This window comes from Orbicella faveolata, unplaced genomic scaffold (assembly GCF_042242905.1).
Source record: "Orbicella faveolata isolate gen_17 unplaced genomic scaffold, um_ofav_v1 contig_34, whole genome shotgun sequence".
In the NCBI taxonomy this organism is placed as follows: Eukaryota; Metazoa; Cnidaria; class Anthozoa; order Scleractinia; family Merulinidae; genus Orbicella; species Orbicella faveolata.
This window is the reverse complement of record NW_028301563.1, coordinates 139,258-162,481: the sequence shown is the minus strand read 5'-3', so window position 1 is coordinate 162,481 and position 23,224 is coordinate 139,258. Positions and strand designations below refer to the sequence as shown.

Here is a 23,224-nt window from a genome sequence, read left to right as displayed (position 1 = left end):
GTGTTATACAGCACTTAGAAATGGCCACGAGACTTCTACCGTCTCACAATAACTGTTATTGTGGTTATCAGCAGTTTTACATGCAAGCGAGGTGTAAGGGTCAATTCTGCTTTACATTGACCCTTTCGCCTCATTTGTATGCCTTTTTAAACAAAAAAATACTTGACCGCAGACTCAACTGCAACAACAGCTATTGAGGGGGCTTATTGGCATGAGCACAAACATGGCGGACTAGGACGACGGATATATCGTTTCTTTGCTGGAACTTACAGGAACTGAAACTCGCATGTTACTAAATATTTTTATGAAAATTACAAGGTCTCCCAATGTGTGACCATGTGACTGTGAAATCACTGCTCACACGATTCCAAGAGGGTGGCAAAGGGAAGTAAGTACATCGCCAATTTTACTCTCTCAACCCTGAAAGCATCGTTGAAAAAAGAACTCTGCCAATTCAACCACTGAAATGCATCGGCAATATTCAGGGGGTGGCAAATAGACATTTATTAGGTCGAAATGATGCCTCCTTGGTCATTGAGGGTGTCAGCTGCTCCTGGAGGCATTTTAATGCAATAAAAATTCTATTTGCCACCTGCTGCTGACTGGGAGATTCGGTCTTTATCCACTGGGCTCCTGGATAATCTGAGTTGGCACCATCTGTGAACAGGCTCCTGACGAGCACAAAAAAAATTACTGAATACAACCAACAGTATAGATGTCATAAATGTAAATTGTGATGCTATTACGGATTCATTAGTTGATGGACAATCGTCTAATACAGTAGCTGTAGTACCAACAGACAATTTAACGAGACGATTTCCATTTCAATATCAACCAAGATTTTTATCATATTTCCTACATCATTGTATACAATAAGCCAAATATGGTTTTATCTTGAAGATTCGATAGGAAGACCTATTGATTTAAATGGCATTGACTGGTGTATAGATTTATTCGTGAAATCGGCACCCGTTTAATTTTTATCTAGACTAATAATATGAGACAGTGTAAATATAAGAGATGTTTTGATCCTGAAATGGATCAATATGTCAGAAAACACATTTATGGTGAAGGGGTGTTTGACGTGATGAAAACAGTGTTTGATAAAACGGTAAAAGATACTGCCAAAACTGTAGCAAAAAGTGCCTTATCAAAAGCAGCTACTGAAACAGGTGAATACACTGGTAATAAAGTGGGAGACAAAATAATAGATCTTTTGAGAGAAAAGAATAAAAAAACAAAACAATGACAGAACTAAGACCAAGTACGAAATACATGCCAATGACAGATTATGAAATAAATGAAAGAGTCATTCAGTTACTCAATGGTGGAAAACTCCGTAAAATGAAAGTTATCTTCCATAAATTTCAGTTTATGAAATATATGAGATTGATGAAATTAAAATGTCATTTATGTTTCTAAGAAAGTGAATTTAAGTTCTGAGTATTATTTTACCATCAATCTTTTTCAGTTCAACATGTTGCTCATATAGTTTAAATGCATAAATGGAATAATCCGTGGTTGTAATACCGCTTAAGTTATATTTGAATGTCAATTTGGTTGTGCCATCTTTGATGTCCATTTTTTGTTTTGTGAGATCGAAATAAACAAGCGGAAATATGATTCCAAAATTATTTCTGTTCATCAATGTTCCACCGTTGTGATCATTGTTTCCATAAACACATTTCAAAACATCTCTGAATCCCTTGGTTGGTTCTGTCCTTGGACTGTAATGATTTTCAGGATATTCGTTACCATTACCCACTTCTAGGTGACATGAAGTAAGAGTTCGTGGATCTGTGCTTACAGAAAATGTATTCTAAAGAAATAGATTGGCTGTTTGAACGTTTATTGCGGCGTCATTGATTGTGAAGATGAATACATGCCTTGGCCGTGTGATTACTGTTAATATTCTGAAACTTCCAGAAGCTTGTCACATACTATTACTTCCCTCAACAGTTTTGTGGAGATAAGTCCATTTTCATGTTTCAAGATAGTTACTCAAGTAAAGTTTCTGGATAATGATCTAAAAGTACTCACGAGTGACCACGGGTGACCACAGGTGACCACGAGTGACCACGAGTGACCACGGGTGACCACGAGTAAGTTTACATCAATAAATGTCAGTGATGTTGTTAAAAGGTAAATTTTAAAGTCGTTGTAAGGTCGTTTCATCAAATAATGACATATCCACCAAACTGAGACTATTTACTGGTGCAGTAATCAGAGATTACAGCAGTGGCTGTGCGTTCGCAATTCAATTTTTCAGTTCATTTACAAATATTGGCTCTTGAAATTATGTTCTTTGATGCTTATTATGTGACCTTTTTCATTTGGACAGTGAAGAAAAATCCGAGAGATTTTATGAAACGAGGTGAGGCTCAAAACTTTTGCATGTTTTGTTTGATTGAATAACAGATAACGATCTGCGCGTGAAGTTGAACTAGCAATGAATAGATTTAAAAACTGTAAAACTATAAACTTGTAAGAAACTATAAACTTCCAGGAGAAGCATTTCTTGAAACTTTTTTTTCGAAACTCAACATTCAATTTCAGAATGCCAACGCTTGTAACAAATATTTCTTGATATAGTTTATAGTCAAAGAGCGCATCGACAAAAATTTTACTATGCATTTGTATTAATTTTTTTTAAATTTCTCAAATTTTACGACGTCTTGTTTTCAAAAATGAAAAATTTTAAATTAGTAATGCATAAACCAATAAACCATTCTGACCACAATTCACGGCCTTTGGGCGAGCTACACAACTCGGAAGAGTTTGACTCCTAACAACTTATCATAACCATTTGCCGAGCTACAACTCGCAAAATTTATTTTTCAATTTACTTTCATATTTTGGGTTTCCCTTTCATTACATTAGATGCAATCTGCAATCTATAGTCCACATGCCACGATTGTGAACACCTCCAAAGGAGTAGGGGGAAGACATAGAGGAGAAGCACCTCTTCTAAACTGAGTCGCTAAAAATTATCGGATGTGTTCTAGTTAAACTAGTAGCGTTCACATGGGGTAACGCAATCCAAGTCAAGTGCGTTCGAAATTTTTTGGGACAACCGTGTTCACCGATTTGTCCTCTTTGCAGGGGCAAATAACAACATGAGTGCGTGCACGTAGTCACAAGTTACATCCAATGGCAGTGCATATGAATAACGCAAAGCACTAGCTACAGTTTGGTGCTGTGATTTTCGACAACAAGTAACTGAACATAAATGTTTTTAGCTTGGCGTTCAGAAAATATATACATAGTCCGCGCCTCACTTCGTTTGATAAAACCGCTCGGATTCTTCTTCACTTTCACAAATGACAGCTAATATTTGTAAAGGAACTGAACAATGGAATCATGAACGCACAGCCACTGCTGTAATCTTTGATTACTACACAACTACACCATTACTGACATTTTTTGAAGTAATCTCACTCATGGTCACCCGTGGTGACTCATGGTGACTCGTGGTCAGTCGTGGTCACTCATGGTCACTCGTGGTCATCCATGGTCATCCGTGGTCACTCGTGGTCATTCATGGTCACTCGTGGTCACTGGTAAGTACTTTTAGACCCTATCAAGTTTCTGTCCTTCTGAATTAAATTTCAGACGAAGAACTATCAGCTGCATTTTTGTGATTATAACTCTGCAATTATCAGCAGCCTGCCAAATTAAGTTACCATCAGATTCAATGGTTAGATTGATCTCAAGTTTTGAGTTTGGTAGTAATTCATCTTGAAGTCTCTCGAAAAATGAATATCTGGTGAGTGGTATTTCAGTATTCACAGTTGCAGATATGCCTAACAGTGCTTTACAAGCGGAAAAACCCTTGTTAAAAGTCACTTGATCAGTTCTCTCTTCGGCATGTCTGTGTCAAGAAAAAAGAATTCATTTGTGGCTGTGGATGAAGCGTAACCTTCACTGTATTCAAGAAAGCTTTGAATATTCTCAACATGATTGGCGTCGTCACAATCATAAACTTGATATCCATTCATTTTCACATCAAGCTTTTTGATGAAACTATGACTGCCATTGAGAAAACCGTTACTATCATCTACTGCTAAATTAGCTCCATTTGCTAACTTATTTACTTTGAAATCAACGCTAAATCGAGCATTGTACCAATCAAATGGAGTGACTTCGCCACTATTATCCACAACAAATCTGTGTCAGTCTTTTTTCTGATGAGCATTGTTGGTGACATTTGTTACCAATGCTGTTTCCAGATCGAATACAACATCTTCATATCTTTCTATGTATTTTGATTACGATAATTACTCATATTATAATATTAGATTACATATATTATATATAATTAATGACGAAATATTATCCTCATGGTGTAAATCTTTCAGAAGGTCAGAAAGAAAAACTGGCCGAAGCTTATCAAAATAATTCAGCCATAACTTTACGACTCACTTTCAATGAGTTGAATGGTTCTGATAAATTAATGTTAACACAGAGAGAAATCAATAAATTGAAAAAAGCAATGGCAACATTAAAGGGTTCAGACATCAAGATTTCAAAAGCACAAATAAGAAAAGCTGTTCAGCATGGAAGGGAGCCTTTGGTCAGCTCTTTTCTCACTTGCACCCACCATTGCAAAAACCGTTGGTTTAAGCGCATTAGCAGGACGAGCCTCTGAAGGCGCTTCTCAAGTGGTCAAAAAGATCACTGGAAGAAAAAAGACAGGTGGTTTCTGGGTACCACAAAATAAAATTGACCAATTAATCACATACAAACATCTTTTGACAGCAAAAGAAAAACAGCAAATTGTGAATGCTCTTCAATCAGGTTCAGTCCCACTAAAACACAATCAGGAGGTTTTTTGGGACGCTTTTAGCCAGTATTGCTGAAAGCACTGACAGGAAAAGGACTTCAAGCTGACAAAAACAATCCAAGAAGATCATTAAACGTATATGTACCTAACACACTTGTATAAAATGGAGGAAAACATCACTATTTAATGGGTTCACCACCATTTCTGGGCACATGGGAAGACCCCATTGGAAGGGGATTAAAAAAAAGACCCTGCAAGAGAAAGGGAGAGGGGTTGCTATTGGGAGAAAACAGCCCATTCAACTCAATTCCCATACTTAAACAAATTCTGTAAAATTCGTGAACAAGCCATTGTCAAATTTTGATTTTTTGAACTTTGTCAAACATCTTGGAATAAAGTATTTCAGAGGTATTTTCAGCAGTGATAATTTGCCAAATATAATATCAAAAAAATGTCGGATAATTAATCTTGACAGTAAAATCGGTCCTGGTACTCATCGGGTCTGTTACAAAAGTATTGATGATTGTTGTGAATATTTCGACAGTTTTGGACTGAAGATGCCAAAAGATATTCAGAAATACATGGCAACAAGTAATAAACAAATTGTATGCTCTGGTGATGAGATTCAAGAGCACAACAGTGTTTTATGTGGTTATTAGGACTTGTACTATCTATTGGAGAGACAAAGAGGAAGTTCTGTTTTGCAAAACATACACAATTTTAAATTTGACATCTCAGACCAAAGTGTTAATCAAAGATTCATCATAAATTATATCAGAAATATCTAATTTATTTATATGGAGTCTTATTGCGTGCGACAAAAAAAGGTCACCGAATGTGTTCCAGGAAGTGAACGATATACAGAAGCCAAAAATGGCAGAATGATGTTAAAATGCACTTGTGCTGAATGTGGAATAACTAAAACCAAATTCGTTAAAAGCAATCAAACTGGAGGAGCTCGAGCAAGATATAAAGGTTCCTCAGCTGTTGATAAAGCTGCTTACGTTATGCCTAGTTTCGTTACACCAGCTCCAAGTTTTGCTGGTCTTGCAAAAATTTTAGCAGGTCAAGCTGAACACGACATTGATCATTACAGAGGTGGTAATTTCAACTAAATCGCCCGTAACAAGGGGCAGGCATATTTGAAGGGGCAGGCATATGGAAGATTTTTGGCAGAACAAATAGCTCGTCAGACTTAAGGATCTGGCGTTTTAAGTTTATTTGCGGATACTGGTCCTGAATTATTTATCAGTGAGGGTATACCCAGGAAAAACAGTATCAGCTTAAATGTGTCAGTATCTGTAATGGGTTTTTTCCAAAATAATTGTGGGATGTCTTCTGGCCGGGTGGATAATGGGTAAAAAGCATCCCCATTCAGCAGAGTAAGTAAATTTCTTTTTTGATTAATCTTGTCCTTGGTAGATCTCGTATAGATGTGTTGAAAATGTCAGTAGCGGAAACTTGGTCTATAACCAGAGGCAACTGGGTTAAGTAAAAATTTTGGGTTATAAAAGTTACATGTGAGGAAAAATTTATATCGAAAGAAAAGTAAACAGTATCATTTATATAAAAAAGGAATAAGCATGGACCCAGGACAGAACCTTGTGGTACACCAGAAAGTACTTCGGCGTCGTCTGAAAATTCTCCTTCAAGGACAACTCTCTGTGTTCTGCCACTTAGGAAGGATTGGACCCATCTGTTTGTCCTACCACCAATTCCATAATACTTCAGCTTGGTAACAAGACGAGGATGGCTGACTTTGTCAAATGCCTTACTAAAGCCCATCACCAGGATATCCGTATGGGATCCAGCATGCATAGTGTTAACTAGGTCGTTTACGAATCCCAAAAGCTGTGTTTCACACGATCTTCTATCCCTGAAGCCATGTTGTAGGGGGTACAGGATGTTGTGGTTATCGGTGTGCCGCATGATTGAGCTTGCTATGATATGCTCCATCAATTTGCTTGATACACATGTGAGGGAGATAGGCCTGTAGTTACTTGCATCATATTTAGAGCCCTTCTTATAGATAGGTGTGATGTTGGCACATTTCCAGTCGTCTGGGATTTCTTCGCTTTCATACGACTTCTTAAATATGATAGTAAGAATGGGAGGCTACAGGTTAAGAATGGAGGCTACAGGTTGGTGACGTTGGTGCAAGTGTCGGGTTGTGTACCCGACATAATCTGTGTCGCGCAGATCACATTGAAACTTGTAGACTATGCACTGATTGTTGACAATCGGCGGCTTCTTCTCTTTCGGGGCAAGGACTTCACTGATCTTTTTTGACTGAAAGACAGGCTTTATTTGTACTCCAATATTTGCGCTCAGATTTTGCATTTCTCTTTTTACTGAGTTGGCTGATTGTTGATCTTTAAATGGTAGTGGTACCACAATATTAGAGGTGCCATCACTTGCATCATCAAGCGCAGTAATATTGTCGATAATGACGTTGAGTAAACGTCGAAACATCGTTGCTTTTTAGAGTTTCTACAGTTTTTAGAGTTTTTAACAGTGATGGTTTTAACTTTCGTCTTATCGCAATGTTTTATAGTTAAATTAAACATCAAACAACTTTAAAAAACACCTTTCTACCTCGTCTCTTCCACATTGACCCACTAGCCTGTTCTGACAGCGAAGTGTAATGTAGAAAACAACAAATGTTTCTAGAACCTACCTTTTTCTTGCAAAATTTCATTAAAATGTTTCTGCCGCCAGCAAACCATCTACAAGGTGTCTGTTTACAGTTGCGAGTATGTGGTGACAAACTCTAATTTTTCTTGGTGAGAAATCTTGAAGGATTTCCTCGAAATAGTGTTGTTTTTTGCATTTTGTTCCTCCAAGTAGGGGGATATGATTAGTATGTTTTCAGCATTTGTGTTACCTTTCTCTTTCCTTATCGGCCTTTTCAAGGCGCTCTGTCAGGGCATGAAGTTCTTCTCCTTGCAGCATGACCTTGATTTCTTTATTTTCTATTTGTAGTCTTGTTATTGCATATTCTACAGACGAAATTGACACTCAAGGTAAGGCAAAATAAGGTAAGATCTGTGTCTGACCAAGTGGTCCATACAGTTGGAGCTTACCACCATTTCCGTAGCGGTTAGTGACTACAAGTATTTGTACTTCTCTCCAATGATAGTTCATAGTAGGATTACAGTCTAAGAATTAAAATTTATAATAAGAGACACAAAAATATAACTTAAAAATGGTTTAATGTACCCGTGGTAAACCTCTCTCATGAAAATATTGGAAGAACTTTGATGCCCTGTTCTATTTGCACCGAAAATGGCATAGGTCACTCACCCATTTGCCAAGAAAACTGTCTACTTTGGGATCCGGCGTGAAGTCTCTCTGAATCTCTTCTCGTCTTGCTGCCGAAGAAAACTAGTGACAGCCTATCACAAGACTATTCGGAAAGGCGAACTGGCTGGGGAGTTTTACTTCACTGTAGAAATGTTGATATATTTGTTTAAACCCAATTTAACCTAAAGGGTACCCATGTTAGACTTAAAAATTATAGTAAGAGACACAAAAAATATAAGTTAAAAATGGTTTAATGTAATGAAACATTGCATTAAAATTATACACAATTTTTGAAAAAACTGAATACCCTCTTGTTATTGTTTTGATAATCACACATTTAAAATTATATTTTCTGTCAAAAGAAAAAATGAAATAACTTTTTTGGTTCCCTAAAAGATAGGATCTACATGATTCAAAATTTACAGATCGTTGGTATTTCTGAATTCCCCATTCAAAAATAGCCAAGTGGCGTGATGGATATCATAATAGAACTAAATACTAGCTTTAGAGTCCAAGTTGCTATAAATAAAGTTTATTTGTCTTGCTCTCTTGATTCCTTTTTGTAGTGTGGTCCAGTGTTGAGATGTAAGAATCCATTCTGTTATCAAGTGCTGTGATCAACCATTACCCAGGAAAAACAGTATCAGCTTAAACGTGTCAGTATCTCTAATGTGTAAAGAGGAAAACAAAAACAGATGTTTCTGGAACCCACATCTTTCTTGCAGTGTTTGCTCTAACACCTGTCCTAGTGATCCGTCCGCTAAGCTGCTATGGATCTTGAACAGGTATCCGTTTACCTTTTTCAGCGCTTCAAAGCAAGCTTCTATTTCGCTTTGTGAGAAATTTTCTGCAAGTAATTTCCTTGAATATCTGTTGGCTCTGACATTTTGTATCTCTTTCGGGATCCATGATGACATCCATCATCTCTCTTCTCATCTTGCTGCCTAAGAAAACTAGTGAAATCGCCTGTCTCGAGACTATTTGGAAAGGCGAACTGGCTGGGGAGTTTTACTTCACTGTAACTGTTTGTTCAAAAACACCCTTTAGAGCCGCAGATATATCTAGGTTTAGGAAGGAACGTTTAGTAAGGGTGAGGATTCAGTTTCTCTTATAAAACAGTCTACCGAAAATACTCGGATGGATAGTACTCATCACTGAACATTATTCTACAAATAAGCGGGCTTATGAAAATAAACAATTGAATTTTTATTAAGTGGGTTTATGTCTGTTTTCTTTTTCAAATTTTACATTTGGCTTTCAAAACTTTCGTCTAAAAAAGTAGAAGGGGAGCGGAGTGGAGTGGAGTGGAGTGGAGTGGAGTGAGGTCCTTTATCTAACACACGATTATCGTTAGAAAGTCAGCAGAAACAATCCGAGTGAATTGCTGGCCTGGATTAAGTATTCGGATGCCAAGGTATCCATCGTGAGCAATAGCAGATATTACTGTAATACGTTGGCTATTTGTCCTTGTCCTTATCACCTCAGCCCGCTGCCCTTTCGGTGGATAACCGTATTGTCTCGATGAGGTTCTGTCGTGGAGAAAGATCATATCAGAAAATAATGATGAATGAGTGGAAAGAACGTTTTATTCAAAACAAGTCTTTCTAACAAACAATTGACAGACTCTATGCTCTGAGAAATTATCAAAAAAGCAACACTTACAATTCCTGTCTCATCAATAAAAATGAGTTCATAAGGGGAATAATTTAGCAATAGTACGTCTTGGAGAGAGAAAAAATATCAACAGTATCAGTAATTTTTATACTGACCTTCTTGTTAGTGAACCCAAGTCTGTGAAGTGCTCTACACAGTGTGGAAACTTCAAACTCGGAGTCAGTTTGTTCCTGTATTGTTGATGCGAGCTGTTATCATGTATTCCTCATGACTGTGAAGTGTTGTCGTACCGACAGGTCGACCAGCTCTTTCTGCTACAACATTTCTTGTCAATACAAATTTTGGCAGATACGCTGCACAGTTCTTGGGCATACAAAGAATTGAAAAGCAATTTCCTTGTCACTCCACATCAATAGAAATTTGTACCAGATAATTCTCCAGCGGTCCTCTGAATAAGCGCCCGGCATTCCACCTGATAAAAAATGACCAATAACGAAGCGCGCGAAGTCTAAAAATAGAATGCAAATTATTGGAACCCCGCGAGAGTCAGACAACATAAGCATGCTCTGAGAGAAATAGGAGGTTAATGAACACCAAACGTTCTCTTTAAAAATTGTTTTAGGAACACTTGCTTACGCGCTTGAACTGAAAAAGCTTCGAATCTTCCACCATTCCATTTTGTTTGAGTTTGTCTGAGTTATGACGTCACTGGCGCGCTTCATTATTCTTTGCAGTGGTTTCTTTGTCACTTCATTTCTGTTTATTTAGTAATCGATTGCACGAGCCAGAACAATAGGATCATACCGTGATCCCAGGCCCGTGAGCCAGAAAAGTAAAGCGTAAATTAGCAATTCAAATTGCACACACCAGCACGCGCAGATTTTAAATCAGTCTAAAATATGGAGGGACAAATTCTAAATGACACTCGTCAACGTTTTACGACTGATATCAGAATAGTTGGTGGGAACAAAAAATCTTCATACAGAACAGCCAGAGTAAAGGGTTTTCCTGTAGCGGAGACTTGCTCCGAACTTAGAGAGGCAGTGAAGAACATTATTCCTGGTGAGCCGTTTGCTGAGAATTTCAGCTTTGTCCTCATGGATAAGAGGCAGAAAAAACTCTGGGTTCTTACAGACACCGAATTACCTGATGCCTATGCCGCTGCTATAAGTGGGCAACCTCTTTGGGTGGGCCCTAGCCATGTGGCAGTGAATGAAGAACGTGCCGGGAGTGTCAACAAGAAAGGCAACCAAACAAACAAACGTAAGTATAAGCTTTTGACACGAACACGTGTTTTCAAAAGTGTGACTTATAGGTTCTCATGATGAGGCAAATGCTGCGTCCCCCTCATTCACGGAGAAAATAGAAGAGCACACGAAAAGGTTGGAAGATAAGCACGGCGAGACCGTTCTCCAGCCTTACCAGTACCGACTCTGGGCGGAGATGCTGGTATGAAATGAATCCTCAAATTAACGCTAATCAAAGCAAACGCTAATCAAGATTCATTTTCTTTTTATCATTCCAGGTTTTGGGATCGCATAAAAGTGAAGAGGAACCACCAATGCTGCCGATATTTCGACACAAGATGGCAAAAAAGACTGCGACAAGCACGTCAGCAGTGGTAAGTGAACTGTTAAACCCACAGAATGTCGCATTTTATTATATCTCTCAGTTAGTGCGCGAGCTGTGATTGGTCAATTTAGTGGGCTGTACTCTCCTGTACGGCCCGCTAAAATTTAAAGTTGGTTTTGTTGCCAAACTGTTTCGTGATTTATCGATGAATGTTCTTAACTTTTATAGCAAGTAAAAGGTAAAAACGTTCTTATACTCTAAATTATGTAATAAAGCGTGCGAACGACTTCAAAACAGTTTCAAACTGACTCATTTTGCTTGCGAGGTGCGTCAGAAATTAGAAGCCTTTCCGAGTCCGCGTGAATAGAAATCGTTTCCGAACCCGTCAGGCACACAGTAGAGATTTAATAGATACCTTACTAACCTCGTCTTCTCGGTCCGCACTGTAAATTACGGATCCTCGTTTTTTCCCTTCGATTTATGACCCGCGCGCTTCGCGCTTGGGCCATAAATCGAAGGGGAAAAAACACGGTCCGTAACTTAGTGTACGGACCTCGAACTCGGTTAGTAAGAGGTATTTCCCTACCTGCACTGTAGATCTTGGCCGCATGTGATAAATAGTGCACTAATAAATTGATAATGATTTATCCTTAGGCTACAAGTCCAGCTACAGCTACAGATCAGACATCCTGCGGGAACTTAGAGAGCTACATGAGCTCAAGCAGATGGGTATTTTAACGGAGGAGTTTGCTGACAAGAAGAAAGTTCTTTCAACTGATCTAAAGTAGCGTGTGTAGAATCCAATAAAACAGTTTTCACATGTAAATGAAGTTGTGGTTGTCTTTATTTGTATCATCTTATTACCGTTAACAGAGACGTAGCTAGTAATGACCCCATGAGCCCCGCTTGCGAAAAAAAAAATAATAGAGGCAAACCTGTCATCACGGTAAAGAGTCTCGCTTTATAGCTTTGTACCTTGGTCGAGTGATTGAAATAGCAGCAGAGGGAGAAAATTTAATTGGCCATGCTGTCATCAACCGCGCTATAAGATAGACAGGCGCCATAGTCATTTTAGAGCCAACATTCTCCATCAACAGAAGTCGCACAATTTGAAAAAGCAAAAGGTAACTTGACGCGAGCAATGTTATGTCTCAGTTGTGTCACTTTCAGTCACCAATCTATTATGTCCTGACAAACGAAGCTTGGTTTGTGGCGCGGGTGAGGAACTGGCGGAGGACCCCCTCACCGTCTCCGCGAAGAACAGTCCTGCCTACGCCCCTGATTTGTTGATTGAAAATTGTGATCAGATGCTGTTGTGCACTGCAAACCATACGCAGACTGGCTTTTCTATTTAGCGCTAAACTAAAAGACGCGTCGCATTCCTGGAATTTACCCCAGGCTATATTTATAGAAAAAAATGGAGTCATTATTTCGTTTAGTAGTTATCCGATGTACGTTTGTAATTCGAGCACGTTTGAAATTCACTAGACAAATCAGCCTCGAATTGCATCAGAATGACACCAAGAAACTGATGCAAATGATTTCTCTCATTACGTGATTAATATTCAGCTATAAGCGTGTTTGTTGTGAATGTTGCAAGCTTTGATGATTATATGCTAATTGATTCCTATTTTGCTTTTTGCTTTTTACTTTTTGCTATGACAACCTTATTGCAATTAGGTATATCTCATAGAAACCTGAACATATGCTTAAATTGGTCCCAAGCCCCCATATTGCTCACCTGACATGCGCAGTGTAATTAAATATGTAAAGAGCGCCAATGTTCAAAGTGGCGGACAATAAAGCGAAGCGGGAGCGTATTTCAGAAGAGATTTATTGACCAATTCGTAGGAGCTAAGCCCAAGAATTACAAGAAAATAAAAACTTCGGATAGGAATATTTATGCAGTGCATATAACACAGGTTAACAAAGGGGAAAACATGGTTAAAATTTATTTCAAAGGATACAGTGAGAAAGTTGACAAATGGGGGCCATGGCATGAAAATAACTCGTCAGTAATTAACACGATTAGAACCGTAGTCACAACCAAGCAATGATTCCCTCAGGGATTACTAACGTCCAAAAGATATCAGATGAAAAAACTCACATATATCTGTATCTATGAATAGTTGCTGTAGAATTATTTTTAACTTGCAAAGGGCAGGATACAATCAGAGCTATTAAGCCGAACTTCACAAACTTCCCTGCCATAAGGCCGACAACAAAATTTTTCAAACCTCGACAAATTTGGTGTCAAAATGCTCCAAATTTAACGTAGATTTCGAAAATAGTGTGCCTTTTAGAAAAACATCCTTGCGTGACGAGAAATCGAGCATAGTCTCCCTGATAGTCCGGAAATCGCTCGATGTTTTTTTGTAAACAAACCAGAATCGACATTGTTCCGACCCGAAAGGCCGACCCTAATATTTTTCTGATTCCCCCGAAACGGGATTTTATTGAAGCTCAATATGTTAAACTTTCCTATTCTATGTGACCTTTTTCGCTTTTCTGCGTTTTACTGTACAAACGGAGGCAAAATGTTCAAAAAATGAATAATTTTAAAGAGGTCTAACTTCCCCGACCTGACGCAGATCAAATTTCGTGACCTTTTGTTCAACGTGACTTTGATATGACTAGTATAAATCTACCGTAGCGCTCTATCACAACTGCCCATTGGCTACGCTACTCACTTTCTATTCTGTTGTCACCGGGTTGGAAAAGAAGGAGTCAGAGGAAATCTTACGCAAAATTGGTTCATTCGCTTTGGTTTCTACAAGTTGGGTCAGGTACCATACACGTCATCCAGGGCGCGCTTTCGCTCCCCTCCCTCTCCCACACATGTTTTTTGAAAAATCTTTACAGAGTCCTTCCCCAGCTCCTAGTTGTTATCGCTGAATCTCACGTAAACGATTCAGGCCTTAATTTCGATATTTTGTTTCCATGCGGAGATCGGGCAACATCGGACACGTAAGAGAAACTGCGAACCGGGGAGGGGTTTGCAACGAATTGTCGTGTCAAAAATTAAAAAAAGCATGTGCGGGAGAGGGACGGGAGTGCGAGCGCGCGTTGGATGACGCGCGTTTGGGATTAGGTAACGGTACGATCACGATGCGAAAAGCGATATGGACAAAAAAAAACTTTGCAAAAGACCCTAAAATTCTCCGACTGTCGTAAAATTATTCGAAAACAAGTTCGGTCAAGTTGTAAAAAAAATCTTACGAATTCGTTTTGGCTGATAGAGTTGTGAAATTCAGAGACCGGGCGAATATTTGGATTGCGTTCAAAATGTCTAGAGTGGCTCACTCGCCTCCTTTGTCAATACAGTCCAAAATTATTGTCAGTTAAAAACTGTAAATAAAACCCCTATTGACCAGTTATGCCCCTAAATTAAGCGGCCGCGGCCACCATTTGGTCGTTCCGATGAGGGTTTCTCTATATTCTTTACCCCTATTCAGCGGCCACCCAAAATTTAAAAACTTTGTTTTGGAAAGGGCGATGACAGACAAGAGTCTGAAATTGAAGGTGACGAGTGATAATTCAAAAACACGTCTATCATGATTTTCTTGAATTGACTCCATGTTCACTAAGAAAGTTATAACCCGATAGTGAAAAAATAAGGTGTGCTGTAATGTACACCAACCTCTATTGAGCGGCCAAACTCTATTAGGCGGCCACATCCTATTTCCCCGAGGGTAGCCCACTTTATTATATGTAAACCACATATAGGTAGGAGTTTAGCTTTACAGTATTACGCAGGGCATATAGGTAGTGGTGGTCCAGTAAAAGATGACAACAGTGGCAATGGTAAACTATTCATTTTTTTCATTTCTTTATTTAATCTCTTCCTACTCAACAAGATTGTGTGCTCCCTGTGGTTTCAAGTCTTACGGAGCCTTACGTATTAGGATAGAAATTGTCCTATCCCTACCCCCTAAGAAACACGTCAAATTGGCGTTTGGACCTGCCTTTTACAGCAAATAAGGGTAGAACATTTCGAAATTATCAGCCCAGTGTCTATTTCAACTTAATATAGGTCAAGTCATGTGGCGCATGCTTAAATATATGTCTAACCCGTAAATTGAAATTTGACGACGGATGGTCAAATACTTGCATTTTTAACGTACTTTGAAAGGCTCTCGCGTCGCTAACAAGCATTTGCCGAAAGAAATTTTCACAGGAATCTGTAGAATTTCCTTTTGCGATTCAATCACCGGAAGCTTAATCCATTTGAAGGTTTCGCACATGGTGAAAATCAATTATTTTTACCAAGTACTTTTAAGTGAATGAAATACATGTCTTCGAAATTTAATTATTTTGCACCCAAAAAACCCGCAATATTCCCTAAAATCAACCCAGTACATATTAAAACATTGCACAAAAATATTTGAGTGTTTTAAAGACGGAAGAATGATGTGGTGTGCATGCGAGGCTCTCAAACTTGTTTACTAAAATGGTGTCAAATTTTAATGGTATTTGTAATTTGCATATTTCTTTGAAATAAAAGGATATTTTGCCAAAACAACTACCCAGGAGTTTTTGTCATGCCCTAGCCGCTCTACCTTCAAAATATGAGCGAAATCGAATTTTCGACCCTTGCCGAGTTATTTTCCATATTTATGGACTGGGAAGTTGCTATCGGCTACGCAATGTTAATAGGTTTCGCCACACTCAAATTGCCTCTGTAGAAGGTTATTAGGCTTAAAACTGTCCTGTAAGGGTTAACTCCACTCCAACCCTAGGAGAAGGAAGAGGAGGCACGATGGCACAATGGTTGGTGCAATGGACCCCTATTGGGGATCATTGCATTGTGTTCGTACTCTCATAGTGCCTCTCCTAACCCAGATGTATATTAACGGGTACTGGTTACGGAACAGGGATGGGGTGCAGCAGAGTTAACCTCAATAGGTGCACTTTTATTTTTTAACTTTTAAAAACTCGTTCCCAATGCATTGGTCTGCCTACGAGCCAAGTGGCTCATCAGGCCGGAGCTTATCCCGGTTTAAGTAGCAGGAAGCGAGTTTCAGTAGCATGAAGCTAGGTATATACATCATCTTATACACTTTAGGTGGACTGCGCTACTGTTAATATCCAAAGCTAAGGTACAGAAAATTCTCTTTGATCAACTTTCAGTAAACATGGCTGTCAGGCGAATGTTTGGAACACGTGACTTCGTTTGGCCCCGTAACCACCTGGGAACTAAAGTGCACGCGAGCTCACACGGGTATGATTACTCGGACCGGCGTTTACAAAAAAGAAGAAAGAAAACGAATCGCCCAACGAATACTCTCCGAACGTTGAATACAGTAATTTATTATTGGATGATTTGAAATAAATCTACATTGGGGAACACTTAGCAGGAGAACTCGAATTTTCGTCGCACAGGCTGAAGGGGATCGAGTCTCGTCTCTTTGAAGCATGGAAACCAGTTAGCAGTGCAAGGGTTACTGGACGAGTCAAAATAGGGAAGACCAGTGTGGCTGGAAAATAGTATCGATATATCAATTTCTGTTATTTCGTTGTGAAAATGTCGTTCTGGGCAGTTGTAATGTGCCAGGTGGAAACTAGTGAAAGCTTGGAAGATATATGTCCTGGTGGTCTGATCAACTGTGGTAAAAACCTTCTGAAAAGATTCAAATCACTGTATAAACCGGGTCATCAAAGTTTTCTGGAGCCAGACAAGTAGCTGGTGAAATTTGAAAGCTATTTTTTTTGTATAGAAATAGCTTTCACTGCATATGGTTGTGTACTTTAAGATGAATCAAACTCGAAACTAAAAGACAAACAACATAGACAAAAACCTGGACCAAAAAGTTACAAAACTGATCTCAAAATTCTCTCTAATCCTGGGTTAGTTTAATCAGGCTTTGAACAACCCGGCCCTGGATATTTGAGACTGTGGTGACTTAATTCTGTACCAGTATTAGTACAATATTGGTTTATTGCAAAATATATGGAGAGACTTGCTAAGTTTAAATTTTATATCACTTGAGCGAAATAAAGTCTCCTCAAGTCGCCTTAAATCGCCTTAGGTCGCCTAAAATCGCCTACTAAATCATATCGCCTAAAATCGCCTTAAATTGCCTAAAGTCGCAATGTTTTTTCTGCCAATCTTACGGCGAATTAAGCAAGATTGGCAGAAAAAACACCGTGACTTTAGCAATTTATGGCAATTGGTGACAGGACTTCGTGTCGTTCAATTCGGTATGTAAGTAATTCCAACTAGAACTCGAATCCAAACTCGATGGTTCAGGATTCCCGTCGTTAAGAGGGTCTTACATTGTATGAAACTAAGGGCGCGTTCCATTTGATCAAAAATTCCGGTGTGAATTTCCGGTAATTTCCATGGGCGAATGGTACAAACTTTTCCAGTGTGGAAGACGACAAGTCGCACAGTTTTGTTCGCTTGGAATTTTCCAATGACTTCGAGGTTCAAATCGCAAATATAGAAGCAAACAGAACACTGATGCTGATAAGTCGACATCGTAACTTTTTATACACCGCAGCAGAGACCTTATACAAACCACAGCGGCAGCGAAAACGTCGCAAAAGAAAGGGTTTATAAATCTTTGTAAATTTCCTAGCCAACCTATGCAAAACAAACAAGTACACCACGGGGTCATTATTTCTATAAAACGCTTTCTTCACGTATTTAGCTGTAGCTAGTATTTATCGACATATAAGTGGAAAGATTTTCAAGTGTTTCTATTTTCGAATGCGCATCGCCGTGATCCTTGCATGGGATGTCCAACTCGCCGTGATCGCGGCCAAAAGAACTAGCGCTGAATAGAAAATTGCGAATATGCATAATTTCCGAAAAAGAGGACAACCTCGTGAGCTATACCCAAATTTGCGAATATTTTTTCCTGAAAATTTCCGTTCCATTTGTCCCCGCTTCGAAAATTTCGGGATTTTTGGTCGAATGGAAAGCACCCTAAAACTTCAAAGGAGTGGTAATAAATGATGACGTCACATACAGGGGCAGCCTCGATTACGCGTCTATATATATTTCCTGGGAGCAACACTGCCCTGTGCATTGCACGTGGGCTTCAGGAACGGTGTGCACGACAGCTGCCTGGGGACAGGTGTTAGGTTAGTATTTCTTTTCTAATCCTGTAAGACCCTATAACCTTGTTTCGAACAGGCATACAGATATCTTGGCGTAGACGTACACACTCTTTATGGAACTGATTCTTCTTTGTGTTGAACAGTTTAATAGTGAAGAACGAGGAACGCCAGCAATAGAACTCGTGATGCACATGGTGAGTCCTTTCTATTTGTTTATGTATTAAGCTTTTTGCAGAAGCAAACAGATTGTTCGGCGTGGATATTTTGAAGTGGTTGTTAATTCTTTGTGTAGTTGCTTCTAATTTGTGTTCACCAGTTATTTAATCGTGGAGAATGAGCAATGAAACTCCGTCAGAGCTACTAGAAAGCCTAAACAATTATAACAGCGACCCCGAGTACAACGCCTAGTTAAAAAAAAATGAATTTATATTTTACCTTGCAATTTCGCATTTGTCTAGATATGTACAGTGCGCCTATATTGGTCTCGGAACTTGCTCAAACTAAATACGTTACGTCAGCGTTCAACTCAAAGTAAAAATACGAAAAATTAGCCGCCGTCGTTCTCCAAAATATCCAGAACTTATTCATTTCACGTCGTTGTTTTGCAGGGGACGGCAAAAGAATGAACAAAGATATTTAACGCACGTGCACGGCCATTGTTCTACTCATTAAACCTTTTGTTTGGTGGCATTCTCCTTGCGGTTTGCTTGAGCTTTCCAGCAAGAAATAACTAGCTAAGAATTTTCCCATCGAAAAAATTTGCGAAACCTTCGCCTTTACAGTCGAACTTCTCCACAACAGCCAGCGTAGGGACAGAGACTGGTGGCTTTTGTAGAGAAGTGGTCGTTATGGGGAGGTAGGGGAGAATTCTTTTCGTGGGTTCAACTTTTTTATCTTTAAAAATGCTTTCTGCGGCATATAGATACGTACAAAATCAAAATAGAAGAACAGAGACCAGAGGGGTGGCCTTTGTAGAGAGGTTAAAATAAGAGTAAATGTATGGACCATGCGCGGAGACGAAACCTTGGCTGTTGTAGAGAGGTGGCAGTTAATGGAGGTTCCAATTTATTCACAATCATTTCAAGTTTCGAGGAAGTAATTTATCCCTCGAAGAAAGTACAATAGCTTTGTGCTGGCCACTTCATGAAATGTATGTTTGATTGTTCTAACCACGAGCCGCAGGCGAGTGGTTCCGCAGTAAACTTTGACAATGTTATGACGAAATTTATCATCAATAAGAGGACAGAAGCTTAAAAACTGACGTCAAATTGCTTTTTACAATAACAAGACCCCAAAATGGTCAAATGCCGGGAATAAATTAGGGGAAAAGACGTCGTAAACTTGCTTTAAACAAAGATAAGTGAATTTTATTCAAAATGTCGCCAACATTGTCAATAAGTTTTCTCGCTTTTTGATTGGCTACTTATGAAGGTCCATAAAATCTCATTGGTTAAAAGTTGACAGTTTGACAGCTGAAAGTTGAACTTGAAAGCTTTCATAAATTAAAATTTTATCCGTGTGTACTCGTATTGATGATAAATATGAGCCAATCAACGCGCGAGAAATTAGACAGTTGTAAAATCATCAAGCTATGGATGCACGCGGGAGGTTGCTAAGCATGAAAGAAGCGCAAGAGTTTTAGTTGATTTCTAGCCCAGATATCGACTTGAACTCGTCTAGTAGTCTTAATAGCTGCTCCACTGACTCTTCGTCCCTTATAGGAAGCACTTACGTCCAGGATTGAACGCAGTTACAAATTTTACAAATTTTACGATTTTTCGTTTGAGTTTCAAATTTAACAAATTTTGCGATTTTCGTTAAACTCTACAAGATTTACAAAAATTCGCTGTCTCAACGATTTTTCGGTACATTGTTGCGAAATTTAAAGCACCGCTTGCGGATTTTACAAAATTTACAAAATTTGCGATTTTTCGCTAACTTCACGATTTTTCGTCAACTCATTGCGAAATTTGCGACTTTTTACACTTGTTTGTAATGCTAATTCCACTTACTAGTGCCGGCACGCAGATTTTACAAAATTAGCGATTTCTCGCGATTAACATAAAACAAAAAGATCGCCAAAGATGACAAGCGTGTTTCTGCTCTCTCTGGGACGATAAAGCGGGATAAAAATATGTCCTTACCGCATCCATGTAACACAAAAAACATAACAAACTCTGTTTCTCTCGCTTTTTTCACCGAGTATCGTGAAGCGGGTTATGGGAAACTGAGCGCAATCATGTGAATTGACATAACACCAGCAAAACATAACATGACATAAGCGTTCCTTGTTCACTGAAATTCTATTCTATGTTCTAAAAGCGTGCTACATATTCGAAACGATCTAAAACGCACTCAGCGATGTTTAAGCGTACGTGTCTATGGGAACATAAAGCGGGAGGAGAATATTCCTTTCCACTGCACGTCACACACGGCTTATTAACCTTGTTCTAACACTCCTAAGCGAGTTTCGGGAAAGCCACGACAGCAAAATGATATGAGATTCATGTAAATACTAAACGAGGTAATAATGTGCAAATTTCGTCCTCAAAGCGTTTGTTCTATGCACACTATCATTAATATCGAAGGATACCCTGCACAAGTAACCTCCTTATTACTATCCAAGCGAGTTTCGGGAAAGGTCACCAAAGCAAAACGTATACGCTTAACGTAACACCACAAGAGATAACAAACTGCAATGTTTTGTTCTCAAAGCGCTTGTTCTACGCAGATTAACATGACTATAAAAGCACTCATTCTACAAGTAAGCTTCTTATTCTAAAACGCTCTCAGCTATGTTTTAGCGTACGCCTCTCTTTGGGAAGATAAATCATGAGTAACAAGGGATACGTTGCACAAGTAACCTTCTTATTACTATGCAAGCGAGTTTCGAAAAAATCACCAAAGCAAAATGTATTAACTTAACGTAACACCTCAAGAGATAACAAACTACAATGTTTCGTTTTCAAAGCGCTTGTTCTACGCAGATTAACATCACTATCAAAGCAGTGAGCTTGTTATTCTAAAACGCTTACAGCTATGTTTTAGCGTACGCCACCCTAATCGCAAAGAAAGAACCATAAGTATTTTCCTTACAATGACAAAATCGTTATAACTTCTACCTCTCGGAAAAATCTAACTTGACATGCTGCAAGCGATTGTAAAACGGCCTTACACGGACTCCTATCTGAAAAGGTTGGGCATGTTCGTCGTCTCGGGGACAAATAAAGGATCCTGGTCTCATTTAGGGTGTTGAGGGCGAAATCTGACCATTTTTAGCTGTCAAAGTATCCTTTAGGGTGCACTGGTGAAATAATAATAAATGAAATGCCCCCATTTAATTTCTGTTTTTAGGCCTGATTTCCACTGATCTCTCGACTGCGAGAGTCGGGGCTATAAGTGCGCGCGGGATCCTTTCTTGAACAGTGGCTATAATCGAACCTATTCCGTTAAAAGTGGTATCTTTTGGGGGTTTAAAGTGCCTATGAAGTAAAAAATAATTGCTGCTGATTTGGCATACATTCCACAAGTAAGCTACTTATTGCGTTCGTAGAACGCAGTCCTAATGCAGACTTGAGTCGAGTTTCATGGGACGGTGGACCTTCGTCCCAAGTTGCGACACCGATTTGGCCGCCCCGCAGCAGGGGCGAAACGAATGACATCATCGCCAAACCATGTGCTGTACATTTCTTTCGAGTGCGGGTCTTTCGTTCAAGTGCGGGTTTTTGTGGACATTTACATGTACACTGTAATTTGGAAGCTGTAAGTATTCAATTGTGCTCTCAGCGTTGGATTTAGGTGAATTTAAACGCCTCGACGGTGGCATTTATCGAAATCTGATGAAATTGTCCTTGTTTAATTTATTTGTTTTAAAACGAACACGACTTTGAAGCGCCTTGGCTTTCCGGATGTTAACCGTGGGAAAAGCTATATTTTGATTGCATTAGTTGATTATTTCGCGACAGACACGTAGATAGCTCAGTCCTTATCCGGTTGAATATTGTTTGGAATCGGTGGAAAAGTACTCTGAAGGCAAGATCCATAAGAGGGAGCCTGAACCAAGGAACGGCAAATTGTACTGTCTACCTTATTCATTAGGGGAACATGATACGCTTATTAGTCGCACGGAGTTTGTTTACGCTGACGATAAAAGAGCGCACGATTGCAAATGTTTGCTTACATTTGTGCTTCCAGTTTAGAATAATGTATGTAAAATTTACTTTTACAAATTAGCTTTTACGTTCAAACATTACCAGTTAATGTGAGAATATTTAGCACGAGATTTGAAGGCTAGAAATGTAAATATTTTCGTTCTATTAAACTTGTGAGTCTACGGAAACTTGCGCTGTCACGTAACGTGTCAACAAATGGTGGACTTTGACACTATGATAAATCTGTCTGTATAAAAACCTCGGTTGTCGATGAAAAACGTTGATTTTAGCAATAGACAGAGGTTAAAAGTCAGCCAGTGAAATCATTTATATATATTTAATTAAGTGATGGCGTCGAACGCACTCTCATAATCTTTGATTACTTCTAGTTTACCTAGAAGCGAAAAATGACAGGAATATCTGTATGCATTCAAATTCGATTATGGTTCTGTTTTAAAGGACATTTCGCGACTCTAACATAAGGGAATGCCTGGCTGATACGAAAGGTCAGCGGTGCATCTCTTTCGGAAGCCTTGTTGCTTAGTCGCTCAGTTTTTTCTTCATTTTTCTTCCCTTTGTGCGTAATTACTACGTATATCGGCATCCCTAGTAAGTGTTTGTGCTAGGAACCATCAGATTGCTCGTAAGTAATCGCTTTTTCGATTTATTTCGACTTCCTTGCCTTCAATTTCAATTTCAATTTTACTTCGTGTTTACAGCCTCTAAATTTGTACTT

The 23,224-nt window shown here is 39.0% G+C and overlaps 2 protein-coding genes across 2 annotated transcripts in view; both read left to right on the top strand.

Annotated features, from left to right (window-relative positions):
• The first annotated feature begins 10,181 nt into the window (after nucleotides 1-10,181).
• LOC149104187 (uncharacterized) lies at nucleotides 10,182-12,196 on the top strand. Its single transcript, XM_089272165.1, has 3 exons — nucleotides 10,182-10,963; nucleotides 11,226-11,321; nucleotides 11,927-12,196. Exons 1-2 carry the CDS (start codon nucleotides 10,600-10,602, stop codon nucleotides 11,240-11,242), a joined length of 381 nt encoding a protein of 126 aa, XP_089128291.1. The 5' UTR covers nucleotides 10,182-10,599; the 3' UTR covers nucleotides 11,243-11,321; nucleotides 11,927-12,196.
• Nucleotides 12,197-22,108: 9,912 nt separating this feature from the next.
• Nucleotides 22,109-23,224, top strand: part of LOC149104186 (uncharacterized) — a 34,101-nt gene continuing 32,985 nt past the window's right edge. The window contains exon 1 of the mRNA XM_089270761.1: nucleotides 22,109-23,131. The gene's annotated coding sequence lies outside the window, so the exon portion shown is untranslated. The remainder of the gene's footprint in view (nucleotides 23,132-23,224) is intronic.

Coding starts and splice junctions, on each gene's coding strand:
- LOC149104187 (XM_089272165.1), top strand. CDS start 10,600: ATGGAGGGACAAATTCTAAATGACACTCGTCAACGTTTTACGACTGAT.